Genomic DNA, 21,137 nt, shown 5'->3' with positions numbered 1-21,137 from the left:
AAACCATCAAGCGCTATGATGAAACTGGCTGTCATGAGGACCGCCACATGAAAGGAAGACCCAGAGTTACCTCTGCTGCAGAAGATACGGTCAGAGTTAACTGCACCTCAGATTGCAGCCCAAATAAATGCTTCAGAGTTCAAGTAACAGACATCTCAACATCAACTGTTCAGAGACTGCATGAATCAGGCCTTCATGGTCGAATTTCTGCAAAGAAACCACTACTAAAGGACACCAATAATAAGAAAAGACTTGCTTGGGCCAAGAAACACGAGCAATGGACATTAGACCGGTGGAAATCCGTCCTTTGGTCTGATGAGTACATATTTGAGATTTTTGGTTGTGAGACACAGAGTAGGTGAACGGATGATCTCCACATGTGTGGTTCCCACCGTGAAGCATGGAGGAGGAGGTGTGATGGTGCAGGGGTGCTTTGCTGGTGACACTTTCTGTGATTTATTTAGGATTCAAGGCACACTTAACCAGCATGGCTACCACAGCATTCTGTAGCGATACGCCATCTCATCTGGTTTAGTCTTAGTGGGACTATCATTTGTTTTTCAACAGGACAATGATCAAAACACACCTCCAGGCCCGTGTAAGGGCTATTTGACCAAGGAGAGTGATGGAGTGCTGCATCAGATGACCTGGACACCACAATCACCCGACCTCAACAGGGTTGAGATGGTTCGGGATGAGTTGGACCGCAGAGTGAAGGAAAAGCAGCCAACAAGTGCTCAGCATATGTGGGAACTCCTTCAAGGCTGCTGGAAAAGCATTCCTCATGAAGCTGGTTGAGAGAATGCCAAGAGTGTGCAAAGCTGTCATTCACGGCAAAGGGTGGCTACTTTGAAGAATCAAAACTGTATAATATATTTGGATTTGTTTAACATATTTTTGCTTACTACATGGTTCTATATGTGTTATTTCATAGTTTAGACGTTGTCACTATTATTCTACAATGTAGAAAATAGTACACATAAAGAAACGCCCTTGAACGAGTAGGTGTGTCCAAACTTTTGACTGGTACATGGCAGTAATGAACACAAAAACAAATGTTGGGCTGCATAGTTTCCAGACTGATATCCTCCGGGTGTTAGGATGACCAGAGGAAGAGCAATTATTTTTGGTAACTCTTCAAATAATATAGAAACAGTGACACTGTCCTTTCAAGTCAGCAGGCCTAAAATGAGATCCTACTCTTCTACAATACTGTATATTTCAGTTCTAATGGAGTATTTTATAGATGAAAGTTATAGGCTCTAATAAAATGGTAATATTGTATCTTTGATTTGGTTTTAAATATCTAAATTAGGTCTTTGCAAAATTGTGATAAAAACAGTATTAAAATGTGTTTCTTGTTATGCGTTTTTGCTCATCTCAAAAACGTAATTCATACATGATGGATTGTGCTTCAAGAGACACTGTTTCTCTGCATGGGGTTGGCATCCTCTACTGTAATCTCTAGAGGTGTCTGACTGACTGAACACAATAGCAGGAAAGAAGTTCCACTTTCTCCCGTTTAAAAGAGGAAATGTGTCGCAGCCGGTGTGTGCGCGTGTGACCCCTGGCTTTCCATTCCACTTCCTGCTAATTTTTGCAGGTAGGAAGGGTCAAGAAGAGTGTCCTACTCCAGGGCAACAAGCCCTATGCTATTAAAAAAAGTGTCCCATCCACAACAGGAGAAAAACTGTCATTCAGAGCACAGCATTTTAAAAGTGTAGGTTTTGGCAATTAACACAAATAGCTTAGAGAGTCACTCCTTATCCATAGTTCATGGTTTTCTGAGGAAGTAATATCTTATATGTCTGTTTCCAGATGGACATAAGCTCTGGGTTATTGTTGCTTGAGTAGCAGAAGAGTAAGTAGAGGTCTGTCCACCACCTTTCCTGCTCAGTTCCGTTTTAGAAGTGAATTCTGTCCACTCCCAAAACTGGGGGCATTAGGCTCATGCCAGGACACCAGAGGGCAGCATAGCTTAGCTCCAGTAAGACAGGATCAGTTGTTTCAGAGGTTCAGTTTGGTGACGGGTCGCTCCCTGCTGGTCTCAGCTGATGAGTTGACACGTTTGCGGTTGCGTTTCATCTTGGACAAGTCCTTATCGAACACCTCCCCGGAGCGCAGGGCTGAAACGAGGTCGTCAAATTCACCGTCCTCCTCACAGTTCTCCTTTGCCTTCTTGGCCTTGCGCTCCTTCTCCCTCTGCTCCTTCAGCTGAGGGGACAAAACAGGAGGAACTTAGTGACTCACACTTACAGTAGCATTGTATTTGGTGTATTGAGTAAATGAGCAGTACGGCAGTACAAGAGTAGTGCTCATTTACAATACAGAGTAAATGAGCACTACTCTTGACCTACATTTGAGTGTGACTAGGTCAAGAGTAGCTTGCGTATTGTGTAATCTCACAAACACTAGTTTGATATCCATTTGTAATAATTGTTACATAATGAATGGGTGGTGAAATGGTGACCATAGGTGACTCTCTCTAGTGTTGTGGTTGGAGATAGACAATCTTAACAATCTAACCTGTGCTTCCATGCGGGCCCGTCGTTCCTCTTCCTCCTTGCGTCTGCGCATGTTCTCATTCTCCTGCTTAGCGTCAGCGAACGCCTGCAGGAATTGGTCGAAGATTCCAAAGAACTCGTCAGGCTGCATACGGGTTGCATCCTCTCCAAAATGCTGCACTGCCTTCAGAAACTGGAGAGAAAACAAAGTTAGACACCAAGTACTTCAAGATGGTCAAACTTTCTTTCCTGGAAAGAAAAAGGAGTATCTGTGATCCTTCATCAAGATGTAATGAAATGCAGTCTGTGTGTCGCAGGTGATTCAGTGTGAATGTAGGTGAACATTCTTTCAGTGATACACTAGGGATGAATGTGTGAGACCTTGTTGCCTGGTTGATTAATCTAGCTTTAAATCAGAATCTACCCCCATCACTCCTGGGTTTAAATACTATTTTAAATCCTAACTAATACATTATCTTGGCTTGATTGAGCTTGTCTGGCACATTGGAACCAACAGAACTGTTGCAAATGTTCACCTGGCACTCCAGACAGGGAAGGGCAAACACTCAGTATTTGAAAGATTTCGAATAGTATTTGACCCAGGGTCTAATCCCAACAGAGATAGTGTCTTCCTCCCTGTCATTGTAAAGTGTAATTTGACACATAAATAACCCTCTATCCCCTGCACATGTATCAAATATATTTGAGGGGGGGTGGGGAAATCGGGGGAAACCACGCCTTTGAAACTGATAGCCTTGACCCATCTTAGTTAAACACTAACTGCCTATATTCAGAGGTTCCAATGTCCACACAGGTAGACTGTAAACCATACTGTGCTTGAGTTACTATGTCGTTGAAATACAGTGAAACACGAGGCATGGCAGTCCCAGATATATGAGTTGTTTCGATCTTTAAAAGGTGACTTCAAAGCTGCAGTAATAAGACTGTGTGCTACCTACTTGGTTATGTGGCCAAGGATAATGTTACAGGATTTGCGATGCCCATCAATGATTTTGTATAGCTCTATTAGAGCTCCTAGTTGTGGAGAGGAGGGGAAAGATGGACAACACGACCCCAACCCCATAGAAATACAACTACTAGAATGTACATTCCCATTCAAGTCAGTGTTCTGCGATGGGTGAACCAACACCCATATTGAGTGTAACCATGAGTGTTCCTGTCAAGTTGCTGTGGTCTGAAGGGCTTTGTCCTCACATACAGACAGACAGACAGCATGGCCCCCAGCCCTCTGCCCCCCGTTCTCACCAGCTCCTTGGCCTCAGTCAGAGAATCATCCACCTCTGAAAAGCTGAAGCTGGCCACAGTGATGAAATGGCTCACCACAGACACAAACTTATCCCCCGAAACCTGAGGAAGACCTCTCTGGAAATCCAGCTCCTACAGGGAACATCATTACAGGAGAATTACATGATTGCCATCAGACAACCCACAACACAAGAGCACAGTACCATGCCCTTGGTAGAGGAGTGTAAGCCTAATTACACTGCCTGAGATATCATGTGTGGCTTCATTAAGGGAAACCAACATAATATGGCCACTCACCAGCTCCACACTCTTCAGACCAGAGCGTAGATTGTTGATGTCTTTCTCCAGCTCTGTCATACTGTGGATAAGAGGAGAGGAAAGGGAAAGAGAGGGACTGGAGTTTATTCACATGAAGCAATTACAAACCATCAGTTCTCCAATCAAGCTATAACTTAGAGACATGAAATGTGAGACAATAAAACCCAACTTCCTCCCTTCTCACTCAGGAAAGAAACAGATTCAGGGTTCACTAGGTTTTAACAGAAACTAACTAGATTATCTTTATTTGCAACATGTTTTCTTACCGTTTTAGGTTTCCTTAAATCTATGGATTATGCTGTTTGCTATACTATTGTTTTCTTCTGGTAAGACAGGAAACACCTTGACCTACCAAAGGTTCTAGGGTTCACACTTCACACATTTGAATTAGGGGCATTAAGGACAACCTGTGCCTCTGACAAATCCAGACTATATAAATATGACCTTTGACCCTCTATGTAAACAAGGTTTGTAAGGCAACACACACAGCAATACGGTCTTAACCTTTCACATTTTCCACTTAAAGTCAGGCACCATAAATTTAGCTTAGAGAGGAAGACTCAACTTTTACACTGTTGTTACAAGGTTAATTACACACAATTGCTACACAGACATGAAAGCAACTTAGGTTTATCAAACAGTATCGGTAGTGCGTGTGTGTGTGTGTGATGGGGGGTTCTGATTCAGTCATCCTTAGCAGCAGTTCTTACTTGACTTTAGCTGCCTCTGGAACACTCTGAAGCTCCTCCTGGAACACAGCCACTTTGGGATACTTCTGCTCCAGGATGGTGATCAGGTAATGCAGCAGAGTAATGTTCCTACAAACACAAACATCATATACATCACACACAACATCATTCTCTTTTAAACTTAGAGTTGTGTCATTTGGACAGGTCTCCTATGTACAGTACAAGTCATTTTTCATATCAATAGAGTATATTTATGATATATAAACCAGACCATTTCTTACTTGTCAATGCTGGACTTGGTGTCAGCGATCTTGTTGAGTGAGGACACTTTGAAGCCATAGGCGTTTCCCCTCTGGCCCTTGTTCATGTAGTTACCAAAGGCCAGGACCACTTCCAGAAGCTGCTTGAGGTTGCGGCTCTGCAGCATCTCTTTAGAGGCCCTGGTTAGAGCTGGGGTGGGGAAGAAGTTACGAGGATGCCTAGTTAAATAAAGGTTAAATAAAAATGTAAGTCAGTTAAGAACAAATTCTTATTTACAATGATGGTCTACCAGGGAACAGTGGGTTAACTGCCTTGTTTAGGGGCAGAACGACTGATTTTACCTTGTCAGCTCGGAGATTTGATCTAGCAACCTTTCGGTTACTGGCCCAACGCTCTAACCACTAGGCTACCTGCCGCCCCAAAAGACATTGGTTGAATCCCAAATGGCATCCTAGTCCCTATAAAGGCTCATACATACACTACGTGGCCAAAAGTATGTGGACACCTGCTCGTCGAACATCTCATTCCAAAATCATGGTCATTAATATGGAGTTGGTCCCCCCTTTGCTGCTATAACACCCTCCCCTCTTCTGGGAAGGCTTTCCACTAGATGTTGGAACATTGTTGCGGGGACTTGCTTCCATTCAGCCACAAAAGCATTAGTGAGGTTGGACACTGATGTTGGGCGATAAAGCCTGGCTCGCAGTAAGCGTTCTAATTCATCCCAAAAGGTGTTTGATGGGGTTGAGGTCAGGGCTCTGTGCAGGCCAGTCAAGTTCTTCCACACTGATCTCGACAAACCATTTCTGTATGGACCTTGCTTTGTACATGGGGCATTGTCATGCTCCTACAATGTTATTGTATGCTGTAGCGTTAAGATTTCCCTTCACTGGAACTAAGGGGCTTAGCCCGATCCATGAAAAACAGCCCCAGACCATTCCTCCTCCACCAAACTTACTTTACAGTTCGCACTATGCATTTGGGCAGGTAGAGTTGTCCTGGCATCTGCCAAACCCATATTCGTCCGTCAGACTGCCAGATGGTGAAGCGTGATTCAACACTCCAGAGAACACATTTCCAGTGCTCCAGAGTCCAATGGAGGCGAGCTTTACACCACTCGAGGCGATGCTTGGCATTGCGCATGGTGATATTAGGCTCCTGTGCAGCTGCTCGGCAATGGAAACCCATTTCATGAAGCTCCCAACGAACAGTTCTTGTGCTGACATTGCTTCCAGAAGCAGTTTGGAACTGGTTGTCAGTTTTGCATCCGAGGACAGACTATTTTTACACGCTTCAGCACTCGGCGGGTCCCATTCTATGAGCTTGTGTGGTCTACCACTACGTGGCTGAGCCTTTGTTGCTCCTAGACGTTTCCACTTCACAATAACAACACTTACAGTTGAGCAGGGCACTTCTAACAGGACAGAAATTTGGCGAACTGACTTGTTGGAAAGGTGGCATCCTACGACGGTGCCACATTGGAAGTCACTGAGCTCCTCAGTAAGGCCATTCTACTGCCAATGTTTGTCAATGGAGATCACATGGCTGTGTGCTCGATTTTATACACCTGTCAGCAACATGTGTGGCTGAAATAGCCAAATCCACTAATGTGAAGGTCTGTCCACATACTTTTGTATATATAGTGTACCTTTAACACCTTAGATAGCATTATATCTGCAGGCTTTGATTATTGCCAGCATCTCTCATTAGAGTATGTTTACATTTGATTCCACAGTCCAACCAGTTATTAAAAAGGTTTAAAGGTAGATCATTTGAGCATCGAACATTGTAAAGAAAATCCTACCTTCAACTTTAGGTTTGACTTCGACGATTCTTTCAGCAAACTTCTTTTTGAAGTAGAGGGACTGCAACCTCTGCTGGTAATGGTTGATCCTGTATTGTAGTTTGAAGTGAAAAGGTTCATTAGGAGTTTACATAGATACAACGCTCCACTGAAACGGTTTGTGTAATATGGTATGACGTCCTAAATGAAGGGCATGAACTTTTGAATAGAAAGACAGTTTTTTGGGGGTTTGTTCATACATTTGATCAACAATCGGGGTTAAATGATTTTGACCTCATTCTGAGGTTTTGTGACAAAAAAAAACCATCTTTGCAACATCTTTTACAAATGATCTTACTGGATTAAATACCCAACATGGAAAACTCAGAGCACATTTAATAAAGAAGCTCCTTTCCTTCTCCCTGCCCAAACGCTGTTTCCATGGCTACAATGTTTTCAGGAAGCCAAAACACAAACGTCGCCAGATCCTGGAAGGAAGTCTCTATTCCCATAGTAAACGGCTCGATACATCATGGAAAAAATGGTGCTGGTGCTACACTTGTACATTAGAACCTGCACATTGTTTCCCTTCCTGTAATCTAGTAATCCAATCTTCATTTGTAACACAGAATGCTCATTAAAGCGAGAGCTATTAAAACAGTGAGCCCTATCCCTGGGGTTTTGTTCTTTGTTGCTGCGCGAGCCGAGAAGGTCTCCCCAGGGGGGCTTCATATTAATTCATGAACAATACGAGGTACATGGAAAGTTCAGCTGCCTGCCGCCACCTACACACCAGCCTCCCCCTCAACCACAGCCTCCCCCTTAGCTTGTAGATAGTGACTCATGGTAAAGAATAATCCAAAGAAATCAACAATTTACACACACATATTATACTTAAAACATAATATTAATAATCATCATAATTTGGTGGGTACTTATTTGTCTTGTTACACATGGTTTGAAATGGAAGTTTTTTGCATATCCCATCTCCCCCTGAGACACCCTCAGAGAGTGAACATTGAGCAATTAAGTCCCTTGAGCAATAAAGTGCCTTGCTCAAGGGTACAGAAAGATTTTTCACCTTGTTGGCTCAGGAAATCGAACTAGTGACCTTTCGGTTACTGTCCCAATGCTCTAACCTCTAGGCTACCTGCCACCACAAAAAAAACTAAACAGTTTGGGGGCTGAATCTCGTAAGTATAGTCCATAGTGAATTAAATGGAGAGCATCTATTTGACCTAAACAGGTCCAAATACAGTGCTGTTAATTTGATTTACTAAAGAACGATCCCAATCCTTCTACACTCCCCAAACCCTCACTGGACCAATGGCCTTCACTGGCACCTTTTTAATGTCTAGAGTGATGTCCCTCAGCAGTTAGATATGCCAAAGAGATTTATGTTAAAAAGACATTCACATCCAGCTAGCATGTGTCACTGTGTGTCATACATATGCTCCTGGTGTTGTAAAACAATGAGGGGATTCAATTAATCTGGCCTGGGCGCCGAGGTAGGTGTTCTTTGCACTGGGTGAAAGTTGATTACATTTGTTATGGAACCGGGCTGCCTCCGGGCATGAGCTAGGTGACCCATTCAAAGCCTAACAAAATTCTAGCATACTGTATGGAAAAGAGATGTTGTATGTTTCTGGACGATGCAAAATTCTGCCTTGTTGACAACATAACGAGAGGTGCAGATTACTGTTCCATTTGAGAAGGGCACTCCTCCCTCACCATTCAAGTCATGGGCCATAGACCAGCATTATCGAATCCGCCCAATGATCGGTCTAAATTCCTGACATTTTATTACAATACTATAAAAAGCATGAACTGGCGCAAACCCAGAGAAAATGATTTAGTGTAGAGGTGATGACTAACGGCAAATAAACTGTAAGCTATAAAACAAAGACAGTCACACACTCCATATGTATAAACTCCCAGTAATTTATTGGGTAAAACACCAACATTTCGGCATCACTGTGCCTTCTTCAGGGTGATACTATAAACACAGAACGTGTTGTTACAGTAAACCGACAATGGAGTCAGTCCCTGATGAAGACAACTTTTTAACAATTAAGTAGTTTTTAAGTCAACTTCCCTTGTCATCCAAGAGCACCTGAGTATTTTCCAGTATACCAACAACAAAATAACATCCTGTGGCTAGTGCCTAATATGGGGAATGTAGTGATACACATTGTAATAGTACCAATTTTGTATTATGATACCGAAACGAAGTCCGTACCTGCTCATCTCGTAGAGGAAGCGGTCAGCTTTGGCCATGCGGTCCAGCTCATGCTTGTGCTCCTCCAGGAGATCCACGTCACTCTTCTCTGGGACAAACTTTAGCAGCTGGACAGGAACACACCAGGGGGAGAAGACTGTTACCAAGAGAGATCTTGTACATCCACATGCTAATCCCCATATAGATTCACTGTGATAGCTAATGTGTGGTGAGCTTTCTGGCGCAAAATGTAAGGTAAGGCAAGTTTCCACCTTACTAAGTAAAGACAGCATTCAGATCCTTTAAACCCTTGCTAAATAACCTACGCCATCCGGGCAGGGCCATGCCCCACCCCTACAAATACTCCAATCCGTCACTAACCCAGTCCCCTTATTTAGGTCCCTAAAGCAATAGCAACAAAAAGTCTTATAAAACTGGATTATCCTTCAAGTACTCTCACATCTATTTGAAATTACTATAGTATTTCACCTAGTAACCATCATAATTATGGGGCGACAAAAAACATGAAGGCTCAGTGGTTTTGAGAAAAGTTTAACAGGGGATGAGGAAGAAAGAAAACGTGGCAAACTGTATCAAAAATGCAGAGTTTTATGGTTTCATGTCATCAATTAGTCGTCATCAAAGCATCACCTGTAAGGTGGAAGCAAAATGGTGGAAGCTGCTTATACCTATCCAGACCCTTCAGATCTGCAAACATCGAAGGATTAGGGGGATGGATCGTGATCTTACTGTCTGTGTTGGCACAGATATCCCTCTAGTGGCGTGGGGGCTGTGCTTTGGCAAAGTGGGTGGGGTTCTATCCTGCCCGTTTGGCCCTGTCGAGGGGTATCGTCGGACAGGGCCACAGTGTCTCCTGACCCCTCCTGTCTCAGCCTCCAGTATTTATGCTGCAGTAGTTTGTGTCGGGGGGCTAGGGTCAGTCTGTTATATCTGGAGTACTTCTCCTGTCTTATCCAGTGTCCTGTGTGAATTTAAGTATGCTCTCTTTAATTCTCTCTCTCTCTCTCTCAGAGGACCTGAGCCCGAGGACCATGCCTCAGGACTACCTGGCCTGATGACTCCTTGCTGTCCCTAGTCCACCTGGCTGTGCTGCTGCTCCAGTTTCAACTGTTCTGCCTGCGGCTATGGAACCCTGACCTGTTCACTGGATGTGCTACCTGTCCCAGACCTGCGGTTTTCAACTCTCTAGAGACAGCAGGAGCGGTAGAGATACTCTGAATGATTGGCTATGAAAAGCCAACTGACATTTACTCCTAAAGTGCTGACCTGTTGCACCCTCGACAACCACTGTGATTATTATTACTTGACCCTGCTGGTCATCTATGAACATTTTAACATCTTGGCCATGTTCTGTTATGATCCTCACCCGGCACAGCCAGAAGAGGACTGGCCACCCCTCATAGCCTGGTTCCTCTAGGTTTCTTCCTCGGTTCTGGCCTTTCTAGGGAGTTTTTCCTAGCCACTGTGCTTCTACACCTGCATTGCTTGCTGTTTGGGGTTTTAGGCTGGGTTTCTGTACAGCACTTTGAGATATCAGCTGATGTAAGAAGGTTTTATAAATACATTTGATTTGATGGATCGGATGGGAATTGGGACCTGCTATATGGTATAAAGCCATTAAGCCGCTACAGTAGAGAGGAGGGCTACATGCTGTATGAGTGAGAGAGGAGGTCCCACCTGCTCCAGCATGTCTTTGGGCAGATCCTCTTGTTCGTCCATAGTCAGGATGGCCCTCTTGATCTCCTCATTGGTCAGCTTCAGGCTGCAACACAACAGCATCAGCATTACCAAAGAGGACTACTGTACACCAGTTATAAATGGTCAACAAGAGAGGACACCAGTTGTACCAGTTAATGCCTTGTTATGGGTGTGTATGGGTTGTTTCAAAAGTAATGTGAAATGCATTCCTGTTATGTAATGTACTGTTCTACATGTGTCACCTCAAACAATTATCAGTTAGATTCCATTTTGAAAAGCACAAATTGTCAGTTAAAAAGAAAGTAAAGTCCAGAACTTAATATTGTGTGCCGCACACATTCAGCAGTTGCAGAGACAGAGTCAATATTTCAAGTCACAGCTATTAGAAAGAGCCAGCCAGCCAGAGAGAGCAGGTGGCAGAAAGCCTGGTGGTTCTGCTCTTTGAAAAGCTCCATTGGCAAACAAACACCCTCATCATCTGAGCCTGAAGCCCTAGCCTACCACAGCAGACCACGGTGCTTTCTGACAGGACTTCTCACAGTCCAAATACCTGATTTAGGCACACACTAATGACAGAGCAATTAAGATTCAGTCATGTCAATTTTATTAAATAAATGTACATATTAGCCTTATTCAAAGTGTTGGCTCAGTCTGAAAAGGCTTGTTAATGCATAATTGACACCACTTTGCAGAAATAAAACATTTTCAGGTCTGCAAGTTCGAAAAAAGGAATGAACCGCTGTTTATAAACCACAAATATTGAATGAGACTTTAAATACAGGAAGCAATCAAAATAGCTGAATCCCTTAAACTTTCAGGTTTCTTTTACAAGTGTTTAAATTGAAGGATAGCTACATGAAATTAACTTAGTAGAAAGGACACAGGCCTCTGTTTGTGGTTGCTGCCATGGAGACCAGGGATGACAGTAATGAAGCAGCAAATAGTTCCTGGCCAACATCATCCCATTCCAAAGTACATATTTTATTCTTGGCTGCACTTGATGTTTAAACACATTGTCAAATATGAAAAATTATCTCTCAACTTGAGTCGAAGTTGATGTAAATACAGAATTGCTCAAATGGTAGATTAAATATGAATTGAATGTACACACTTGGCTGTGTACGTTAACAAATGAAGTGTGTGTGTGTTTGTATGCGTACATGTATGTGTGTGGAAAAAGACATTTCAAGCACCCATCAGATGGACACCATCACAATAAGTGATCTCCACTAATATAAGTAGGACATACTTCTGCAATGATGTCATGGGGTAGAAAGGTCAAATACTAACCGAGAGAGGAGGATGTTACAGTTCTGGGCTCTGCGACCGTCAATGACTGACAGCTCCTTGACCTTCTTGGAGGTCACAGTATCATCTTCGGACTCTTTCTGGAAGGAGAATATTTGGGAGGGAAGGAAGAGTTTGAACATGAACCGTAATTAGCTGAACTTCACATTCCGTTCATGTAAACAGAATATTGTATAATTGATCACACTAAGGCACTTTGGGATGGAGGCTAGCACGCAGAACAGCTCATTCTTTTTGTACTACTGTACATAACCTTAAATTATACTCTACCATCAAGCTAGATTTAGACAGCTTTACTGTTTAATAAACACCTAATTGTAAATCACTCATCATACTTAAGCACTTTTGGATGCAGTATTTGCTGAACACAGCAAATGCTTGTGACTACATGACCTTAAATGATACTGTCTCTGGGAGGAAGAGCCACACCTAATACACCAGGGTTATATTCATTAGGGAACACGTAGAAAAATATTTTGCAATGTAAAACAAAAAATGTGTGTTTCCTATTGTACAAGCCCAAGTAGTCCTTGCTTGTCTCAGTCAGTATTCAAATTTGTGCGTAATGAATAAGATCCAGGAATAACAGTGCCCCATGCTATGCTAGGTGGAGGGCTGTGGCTGACTCACACCTGCATACAGTTTAGCTGTTGATCAACGTCAATAGGAACAAGTGTTTTTAAGGCCTCTTCCATTTCACCACCTGCTGGTACATAGTAACCAGACCACAAAACAGACACACACACACGCACATACACACACAAAGACTAGACACGATACCCATATGCATCCACCATAAACCCTAACAAAAGCCCAGGATGCACAGGAGACACACAGTATGAACATAAAACAGCAAACTGTTCCTTGGACTGGGTCAGTATTTGAAACTGCCAAATGGAGGACAGCTGTGAAACAGGCTGTGTGAAATAGTGTGTTTGGCGATCAATTGCTTCACCCCAAGAATACAGGAGAGATTTGTTTTTGGAAAACGGAGATCTGGCACTTTTTTATAGTTGCAAGACTCCAGCTGTTTGCAGAATTGACTGCGTGCCACAAAACCAATTTGGCTAATTATGTTCAGAAACATCTTGAAATGATAACCAATAAAACAGTTCATTCAAACATCATGTTGGTGTGTTTAGAAGTACAGTATATTCTAAAAGTCTTGATTGAAAGAATAAATCCACAGAAACACAGAGATGGAGGCTGCAGGAAGACATGGCTTTCACAAGTATTTCACCTATGGACACACATACACACAGAGACACACGATCCCCATAGACATAAACAGGACAGAGACAAGGAGAGAGAGAGAGAGCAGCGTACGATGAAGGACGGTAGCGAGCATCAAGACAGAAGCGTCACAGAAGCAGAGTAGGGTAAACGTCAGAGGGGTCAGAGGTCACTCACCTTGTTATTGTTCATTGTTAAGAAGTCCTAATCAGGTAGGTGGGCAGGAAGCAAGGAAGATTCGGCATTCATTATTAATCAGAACAAGCGTGCAGTAGGCTATGTATGGTGAAATACAGGGCCAGCTCAGCGGCCATTTATGCATTTGTTTGTGAGGAAAAGCGGAATTATGTGTCAGAGATGCAAATTAACTTTGTTCAGACACATCATAAACAGCATGGATTAAAATGTATAAATTCCTTATACAACAAAAGGAATTCAATTTGATGAAACTTTATTTATACTTTTAATGGGCAGTTAGTAATGGGAATTGGGCCCTAGTCTAACCTTTCCAATCACAGACTTTTTAGGTTGGTTAAAGGAAAAGGTATGGGAAAAGTGATATCTGGAGGATTTCAACTGAACTAAGAATAGACATTGTGGACATATAAAGGCTTAATGAAAAATGCCACCCTTCTCATGCAGCATCATCAGTAAACTATCCAAGGACCATGTTATCAGCATGGCTACTTCCTGTTCCAAACATTCATTCCGTCTGGGAACACTCACAAAGTAGATGATTCAATTAATCGGACCTACAAAAAACAAAAAAGCTAGCCTGGTCCCAGATCTGTTTGTGCTATCTTGCCAAGCCTTAAGGTCATTGTCACCATAGGAGTTGGCAAGACAGCACAAACCGATCTGAGACCAGGCTATAGTCAAATGCTCTGTAATGGGCTGATTGCCCTTTAAGCCAGTTCCAGACAATGTGTTGAGAAGTGCTGCTGGAAGGATTCAGTTACAGAGTGCAATGGCATGCATGTGTTTATCACTAGCTAGAAGTGTTTGTTAGAACAGCATGGTCAGTGGCCATGGAAACACTCAAAGTAGTTACATGCAAATTGTTAAGAAGTGATTCGAGGTCTTGTGTCCTGTGCTTAAGGATGAATTGCTATATACTGAAATGCCTTTTCCCTACAGTAATACTTTGGGATTTAGGTGTTAAACTATACCTGCTGTCTCTGGTATGCAGAGAAGGTCTTCTCGATGTCCTCAAGGTCCAGGATTTTGAAAACCTTGATGTCATCTACGTCCGTCCACACAGTGCCCTCCAGCTTATTCTGCAACAAAACAGCCCCCATCCATAACTAAGACTGTAAAAGCCACACACACCCCTGGAACTCTAGAGGTTACAACAACAACATATAAACACGTCTAGGGCTGGTTTGCGATATTGATTTCATGCCATTGTGCAAACAATGCAAGAGATAAAGCATTGGGTAAAAAGGCAATCCTTATCCTTCATTCCCCCTGGACAGTCAGATGTAGCTACAAAAACCTCTGTTCTGTCTGCCTTGTCAGCACAGCACTCACTCCCTCTGTACTAGACAGACATGCACAAAAAAATGTAATTACTGGCTTTGTCCAAAATTACACCCTATTCCCTATTAAGTGCATTACTTTTGACCATGGTCCATAGAGCTCTGGTTGAAATTAGTGCACTTCATGGGGAATAGGGTGCCATTTTGGACGCAGTCCATCACGTTCTGACTAAGCAGAACTCACTGACCTCAGCCAGCTTGGCCCAGTTGAATGACTTGAGTGGGTTGGAGGGCTGGGGGATGTTCTTTTTCAGCCCTGGTCCCATGGGAGCTCCAGGTGGAGGAGGGGGACCCATGCCTGGAGGAGGAGGAGGGCCACCGGGTAGAGGGGGTGGCGGTGGAGGCATGCCCCCAGGGGGTGGTGGAGGGGGTGGGGGCATGGCAGCCTGCATGGGAGGGGGTGGTATGGGACCTCCAGGGGCCCCAGGTATGAGTGGATGGCCACCAGGAACACTTGCATTTGGCCTCTGAAAAAAATGGGACACATTGGGATGTATATTCGATTAGTACTGGATGTATTACAATAATTTCTGTTACATAATGGAAATCATAGAAGCACTCTGTACTAGCTAGAGCAGTTCTAATCAACATATATTGATTTGGAAGAACATCACAAGGCAATGTTGTTGTTCATGTCTAACTGTGCAGTAATCAAACATCCTGTGTATCCACTCCTAAACTGAACGGCTAAGGGGAATCTCAATCGCACTCCACTGCCCTTTCACACATGGACAAAAGGAACACCTATGTGAGAATGCTGTTCATTGACTACAGCTCAGCATTCAACACCATAGTGCCCACGAAGCTCATCACTAAGCTAAGGACCCTGGGACTAAACACCTCCCTCTGCAACTGGATCCTGGACTTACTGACGGGCCGACCCAGGTGATATGGGTAGGCAACAACACGTTTGCCACGTTGATCCTCAACACTCTAGCCCCTCAGGTGTGTGTACTTAGTCCCCTCCTGTACTCCCTGTTCACCCACGACTGCGTGGCCAAACACGACTCCAACACCATCATTAAGTTTGCTGATGTCACAATGATGGTAGACCTAATCACCGACAACGAAGAGACAGCCTATAGGGAGGAGGTCAGAGAACTAGCAGTGTGGTGCCAGGACAACAATCTCTCCCTCAATGTGAGCAAGACAAAGGAGCTGATAGTGGACTACAGAAAAAGGCGGGCCGAACAGTCCCCATTAACATCGACGGGGCTGTAGTAGAGCTGGTCGAGAGTTTCAAGGTCCTTGGTGTCCACATCACCAACGATCTATCTTGGTCCAAACACACCAAGACAGTCGTGAAGAGGGCACATCCAAACCTTTCCCCCTCAGGAGACTAAAAAGATTTGGCATGGGTCCCCAGATCCTCAAAAAATTCTACAGCTGCACCATTGAGCGCATCCTGACCGGTTGCATTACCGCCTGGTATGGCAACTACTCGGCATCTGACCGTAAGTCTAGGACCAAAAGGCTCCTTAAGAGCTTCTACCACCAAGCCATAAGACTGCTGAACAATTCATCAAATGTCCACCGGACTATTTACATTGACCACCATTTGTTTTGTACACTGCTGCTACTCGCTGTTTATTAACTATTCATAGTCACTTCACCCCTACCTACATGTACAAATGACCTCAACTAACCTGTACCCCCGCAAATTGACTCGGTACCGGCACCCCCTGTATATAGCCTCGTTATTGTTATTGTGTTACTTTTTAATTTAGTTTATTTGGTCAATATATTCTTAACTCTTCCTGAACTGCTCTGTTGGTTAAGGGCTTGTAAGTAAGCATTTCACGGTAAGGTCTACACTTGTTGAATTCAGCGCATGTGACAAATACAGTTTGATTTTATTTGAAAAGAGGACATTAGCCTGGCCCCAGATCTGTTTGTGCTGTATAGCCAACTGCTATGGTTGTTGTTTAGCACGCAATTATCGTAGGAATTCGCAAGACAGCAGGCTATGTTGTTGTTCATATACAACTGTACTATAACCAAAGCATCCTGCCTTTATTCCTGATTGGAAAAGCTAAAAGAAGGAGTAAGGTGTAAAGATGTGATAGTGTAACATAAAATTACAATGCATTTTGTGATGCTATTTTCTGTTTTTCCTTGGACTTTTGGAAGATATCCCCATTATGAGCTAAAACAGAGATCTAAACAAACAAACGTACAGTGCTGAGGTCATGCAGCCGGGCGGAGAGGTCGGCCACCTGCTGCTTGACCTGCTTGTGTTCGCTGGACTCCTTCTCCAGCTTCTCCTTCATCTTATTCAGCGTCTGCATCATGTCCTCCTTCTCCTGGGTCTTGGCCTCACACTCGCGTTCCTTCTTATCAAACTTCTGCTGCAGCTCATGGTGCTCTGAGAAACCAGACCAGAACAGGCGAGACCAGAGCAGTCGTCAGTATGATGATACACAGTACAGAAAGGTCTGCCTTCCGACAGTTCCAACGCTAATAGAAACCAGAAATGTTTGTACCTTTTCTCATTTTCTCAGCCTGTTCTTTCCATTGTTTGACTTCATTCTCGTTGACCAGCCTGAGCAGAAGAACAGAGGTTAATCTAACGTATTAAACATCGCAGCAAAATCCCACTAGGCATTACCCCCCCCACTGAGGTCAGGCATAGGCTTAGTTTTAAAAACGGGTTCATTAGACAAGTCATTGGTGATCAGAGTTGACAACAGGGAACCTGTAAACTTCTTCTAAACCTACCCAGAGTCAGATTGAGATTTTCAAGAGGCAGCTGAAGGGGTTGACTGATGTTTGTGTATGTGTGTTTGGAATTCTACGTGTCACAGATTTCCTCATCCAAAAAACAGATCAAAGCGCTTTAATTCTGGATTATATTTTCAAAAAGGAATTATTAAAATCCTGGTAAAACCTGCTTGCTGATTTTTAGCAAGTATTAAGGGATCAAGTTATTCATGCTAAATCAGCAAATAGCATTGGAAGGATTGTAAAATGAAAGTGATAATAGGACATACATATTTTACATGTAATATTTGTGATGTACAGTACCTGGACCAATAGTGATTTTGATCATGGCAGCCCAGGATAAAATGAACGCATTAATAAAATATACAGCATTGATTATATTCATGATCACCATATTCGGGTTTAAAGCCATTTCTGGAATGAGGCATGTTAAATAACACATGGAGATTTATGATGAAGACCGTCAGCCCTCTGACGTGCGGGGAACGTCAAACCGACTCAGACATAACTCAGGCATGTCGAAACATTTCCCCCCTCTCACTCACATTCGCACCACGTTCTTCACGTTGAAGTTCTCCAGGGGGGTGACGTCAGGGTCATGACCTTTGTCGTTCTGCAGGACGATCTGCTGGACGATGCGGTCCAGGAGGAGCCAGTAATGCACTGTGTTCCCACTACGCTTGTCTGAGAGAAGAGAGAGCTTTATTAATACCCTAAGGGAACATTTGATTGCGCCAGCCAATGCATATGCAACAACAAACATCTAGGGCCAGTCTTCTGGACACAAACTAAGTCTAGTCCTGGAGTAAAAAGCATGTTTAATTGAGATTGTCCATTGAGAATGCTTCTTAGTCTAGGACTAGGCTAAATCTATGCCCATGAAATCCTACCATACACATAGCAACACAATAAGGACAGAATCTAAGGGGAGAGATTAGGCTGAAGTCAGCTCCCTCAGGACAACATACACAAAGCTAAAGCATTGTGGAGGAACAACATTTCCGCTGTAGTGTAGAAAGTTCTTATCAAACGGCAGAACACGCTCTAGAGAGAAACCCCTTACATAAGCAGAACTCCAACAATAATTTCCAGGTATTTAAAACTACCTAGAGAGGACATCATTTTTACTGCTGTTCTAAAATACACTAAAAACACTGATATATAACCACCTTGGATCCCTCTGAGAAACCAAACAGTCTAGTTCTCAAAGATGTAAAAGTTGAGGCCTGAAGAGTCTTGGCAAACTCAAACAAATGGCGGACGGGAGGTAGGTGGCACTTACAAGGCATAAGGAGACAGTGCTGTAAGACAGATATAAAGTGCGGGTGTGCATCTGTGTGGTTCATCTTCTTCTTTATGAGCTCAAACACTTGCGTGGCACTTTTTGTGTCAATGTGCACCTGCAACAATAAAAAACAAACGTTGATATTAGAACTAGTAGACAGAGAAACGACTATTGCAAACTCCATGTACTGTATAGGTAAATACCAATGTTACTCACAGTGTCAAAGCGTTTTGCCAAAGATAGTTCATCCTCGTTTCTCAGCATCTCAAAGAAGTCCAAATGCCTGGAAGACAACATCTCATGGTCAGACACAATCTACTGCAGTTGGGTATGACAGTGTGGTCTAGATCTTAAATGTACTATACCAATCACACAGTTTATGGCTTCACTCACCTGTCTAACGTTGAGTTGTCGTGAGACCTCAGTTTATCGATGATTGGCTGGATGCCCAACATAAGGAACTCGTATCGCAGGTGAATTCTGAACTCAAAGCTCGACTGTGGAGTACAGTACACATAGCAGTTAAGACTCTCTGAAGACAACCAACAGGACCATAAAGAGGGCAAAGACTTCGAGGAAGAGGAGTACTCACCTCCCCTGCTCCCTGACTAAGCACTGCATTGATGAAGGACATGATGGCTGTTTTCAGGTTGACCTCGTCCCTGTAGCGCCCCGTACTCCTGTCCAGGTCATTCAGCAGAGTCTAAGACAGGAGAAACGAGGAGAAATAAGGAGTAAGCATCAGTAATATGATCTTAAGAAAAAAATTGCTGTGGTCGTAAACACGAATTAGATAAACATCTGAAAGTTATAAATGTTAAGTGAATAAGACCATGCAATATCTCTGGCACAGCCTTAACACACGGTTAAGGAAAACCTTGGGCTAACACATTAGTGTGAAAAGCCCAATTGAACACTTGGCTACAGTGGTGTCTATGAGGCTAAGGTGTCTGTCTTCCCACCTGGAAGCGAGTCCTCTCGCAAGCAAACTTCTGATAGTGCAGCATTGCCTCCAGGATCTTCCTGTGCCCTCCTGGCACCAGACACACAGCGCCCATGATCTCCAGCACCGCCACTTTGGTCTTGACGTTCTCAGTTGCCAGGCTCTGGGCAATGATGTTGATGCTCTCTGTGTGGGAGAGCACATGGGAGCGCCCCTGGGAGTTGTTCATCAGGGCCTTGATGCAGCCAATCAGGGACGTGTGGATCTGGGACTCGGTGGTCTCGTAGTCCATGCTCTTCAGGAAGTTCAGGATGCAGGTCAGACCGTCCAGGTCGATGAACCGCGTCACAAACCTTTAAAGGAAGAGGATTGAGGGTAAAGGTCAGGGAGAGAGACAGGTTGCATCTGAAATGGCACCCTATTCCCCATGTAGTGCACTATTTTTGACCGGGGCCCTTAGACCAGAGCCCTTTGAGACTCCCGAGTGGCACAGCGGTATAAGGCACTACATCTCAGTGCAAGAGGCGTCACTGCAGTCTCTGGTTCGTATCCAGAATGCATCACATCCGGCCGTGATTGGGAGTCCCAATGGGCGGCTCACAATTGGCCCAGCGTTGTCTGGGTTTGCCCGAGGTAGGCTGTCATTGTAAATAAGAATGTAAAATAAGAATGTAAAATAGTGTGATGACCATGTGTTCTATGAAAATTGACTAAATTATATTTATAGAGAGTTTGATCCCTTTGTTGCCCTCTACAGTAACTTCACTTTGATTAACAAAACTAAGAGTTTGCAAACGTGTGTTTGCATGTGCTTTCGGTGTGCATATGTGTTCAATGTAAGCAACTGGAATTGCAGTTTTCATTCCATGAAAACAAGAACAGAGGACAAATAAACATCTTCAGCCAGCAGCCAAGCGCCATTTAGCACAGTAAAACAGGCATGGAGGAAAACAGAGAGAGCTCATTGGTGATAAACTACCATGACCCCTGGGAGGGGTTAGAGGTGAAAGGTGAGAAGGAGACCTAACTTCTGGAGGACCTTAAGGGGAAGACATTTTACCTCACGTGTGTGTGCTTGCATACGTGCACGTGTGTGTGTGTGTCAGGCTAGTCTACGCTGTGTGGTCTATAGAGCTGTAATATCATATTAATGCAGTGGTGTTTGGACTGGAACTGAGTCTGAATGGCTCTCAACACAAAGCCTAGTCTGGTGATTAATCATATTAGGTCACTCTAATGATGATGAATGGACTCGGAGACTGAATTAACAGTGAATTAACTCAACCTACTTTGTGAAAATAGCAGACTCACTAAATCACTCTCTGCCAAAATCTGTTATGACTTATGCTCG

General features: G+C 43.6%; 1 protein-coding gene across 5 annotated transcripts in view; it reads right to left on the bottom strand.

Annotated features, from left to right (window-relative positions):
- Positions 1 to 907: 907 nt before the first annotated feature.
- The window catches only part of LOC112244969 (disheveled-associated activator of morphogenesis 1), an 80,933-nt gene continuing 60,703 nt past the window's right edge, over positions 908 to 21,137 (bottom strand). For 4 of the 5 annotated variants that reach the window (XM_024412875.2, XM_024412878.2, XM_024412877.2 and 1 more), the window contains 21 exons: positions 19,806 to 20,139; positions 19,436 to 19,546; positions 19,237 to 19,340; positions 19,060 to 19,126; positions 18,841 to 18,958; positions 18,104 to 18,242; positions 17,321 to 17,379; positions 17,015 to 17,202; positions 15,026 to 15,304; positions 14,469 to 14,576; positions 13,477 to 13,503; positions 12,049 to 12,146; positions 10,738 to 10,822; positions 9,061 to 9,167; positions 6,843 to 6,931; positions 5,059 to 5,227; positions 4,799 to 4,906; positions 4,068 to 4,128; positions 3,771 to 3,902; positions 2,527 to 2,697; positions 908 to 2,214 (listed from right to left, as the gene is read on the bottom strand). In XM_024412875.2, the coding sequence (XP_024268643.2) occupies positions 2,008 to 2,214; positions 2,527 to 2,697; positions 3,771 to 3,902; positions 4,068 to 4,128; positions 4,799 to 4,906; positions 5,059 to 5,227; positions 6,843 to 6,931; positions 9,061 to 9,167; positions 10,738 to 10,822; positions 12,049 to 12,146; positions 13,477 to 13,503; positions 14,469 to 14,576; positions 15,026 to 15,304; positions 17,015 to 17,202; positions 17,321 to 17,379; positions 18,104 to 18,242; positions 18,841 to 18,958; positions 19,060 to 19,126; positions 19,237 to 19,340; positions 19,436 to 19,546; positions 19,806 to 20,139 (2,761 nt within the window). In that variant the 3' untranslated portion in view covers positions 908 to 2,007. The remainder of the gene's footprint in view (positions 2,215 to 2,526; positions 2,698 to 3,770; positions 3,903 to 4,067; positions 4,129 to 4,798; positions 4,907 to 5,058; positions 5,228 to 6,842; positions 6,932 to 9,060; positions 9,168 to 10,737; positions 10,823 to 12,048; positions 12,147 to 13,476; positions 13,504 to 14,468; positions 14,577 to 15,025; positions 15,305 to 17,014; positions 17,203 to 17,320; positions 17,380 to 18,103; positions 18,243 to 18,840; positions 18,959 to 19,059; positions 19,127 to 19,236; positions 19,341 to 19,435; positions 19,547 to 19,805; positions 20,140 to 21,137) is intronic. The other variant, XM_042329951.1, reaches the window with a different exon arrangement.

Source organism: Oncorhynchus tshawytscha, linkage group LG11 (genome assembly GCF_018296145.1).
Source record: "Oncorhynchus tshawytscha isolate Ot180627B linkage group LG11, Otsh_v2.0, whole genome shotgun sequence".
NCBI lineage: Eukaryota > Metazoa > Chordata > Actinopteri > Salmoniformes > Salmonidae > Oncorhynchus > Oncorhynchus tshawytscha.
This window is presented reverse-complemented; position numbering and strand designations above follow the sequence as displayed.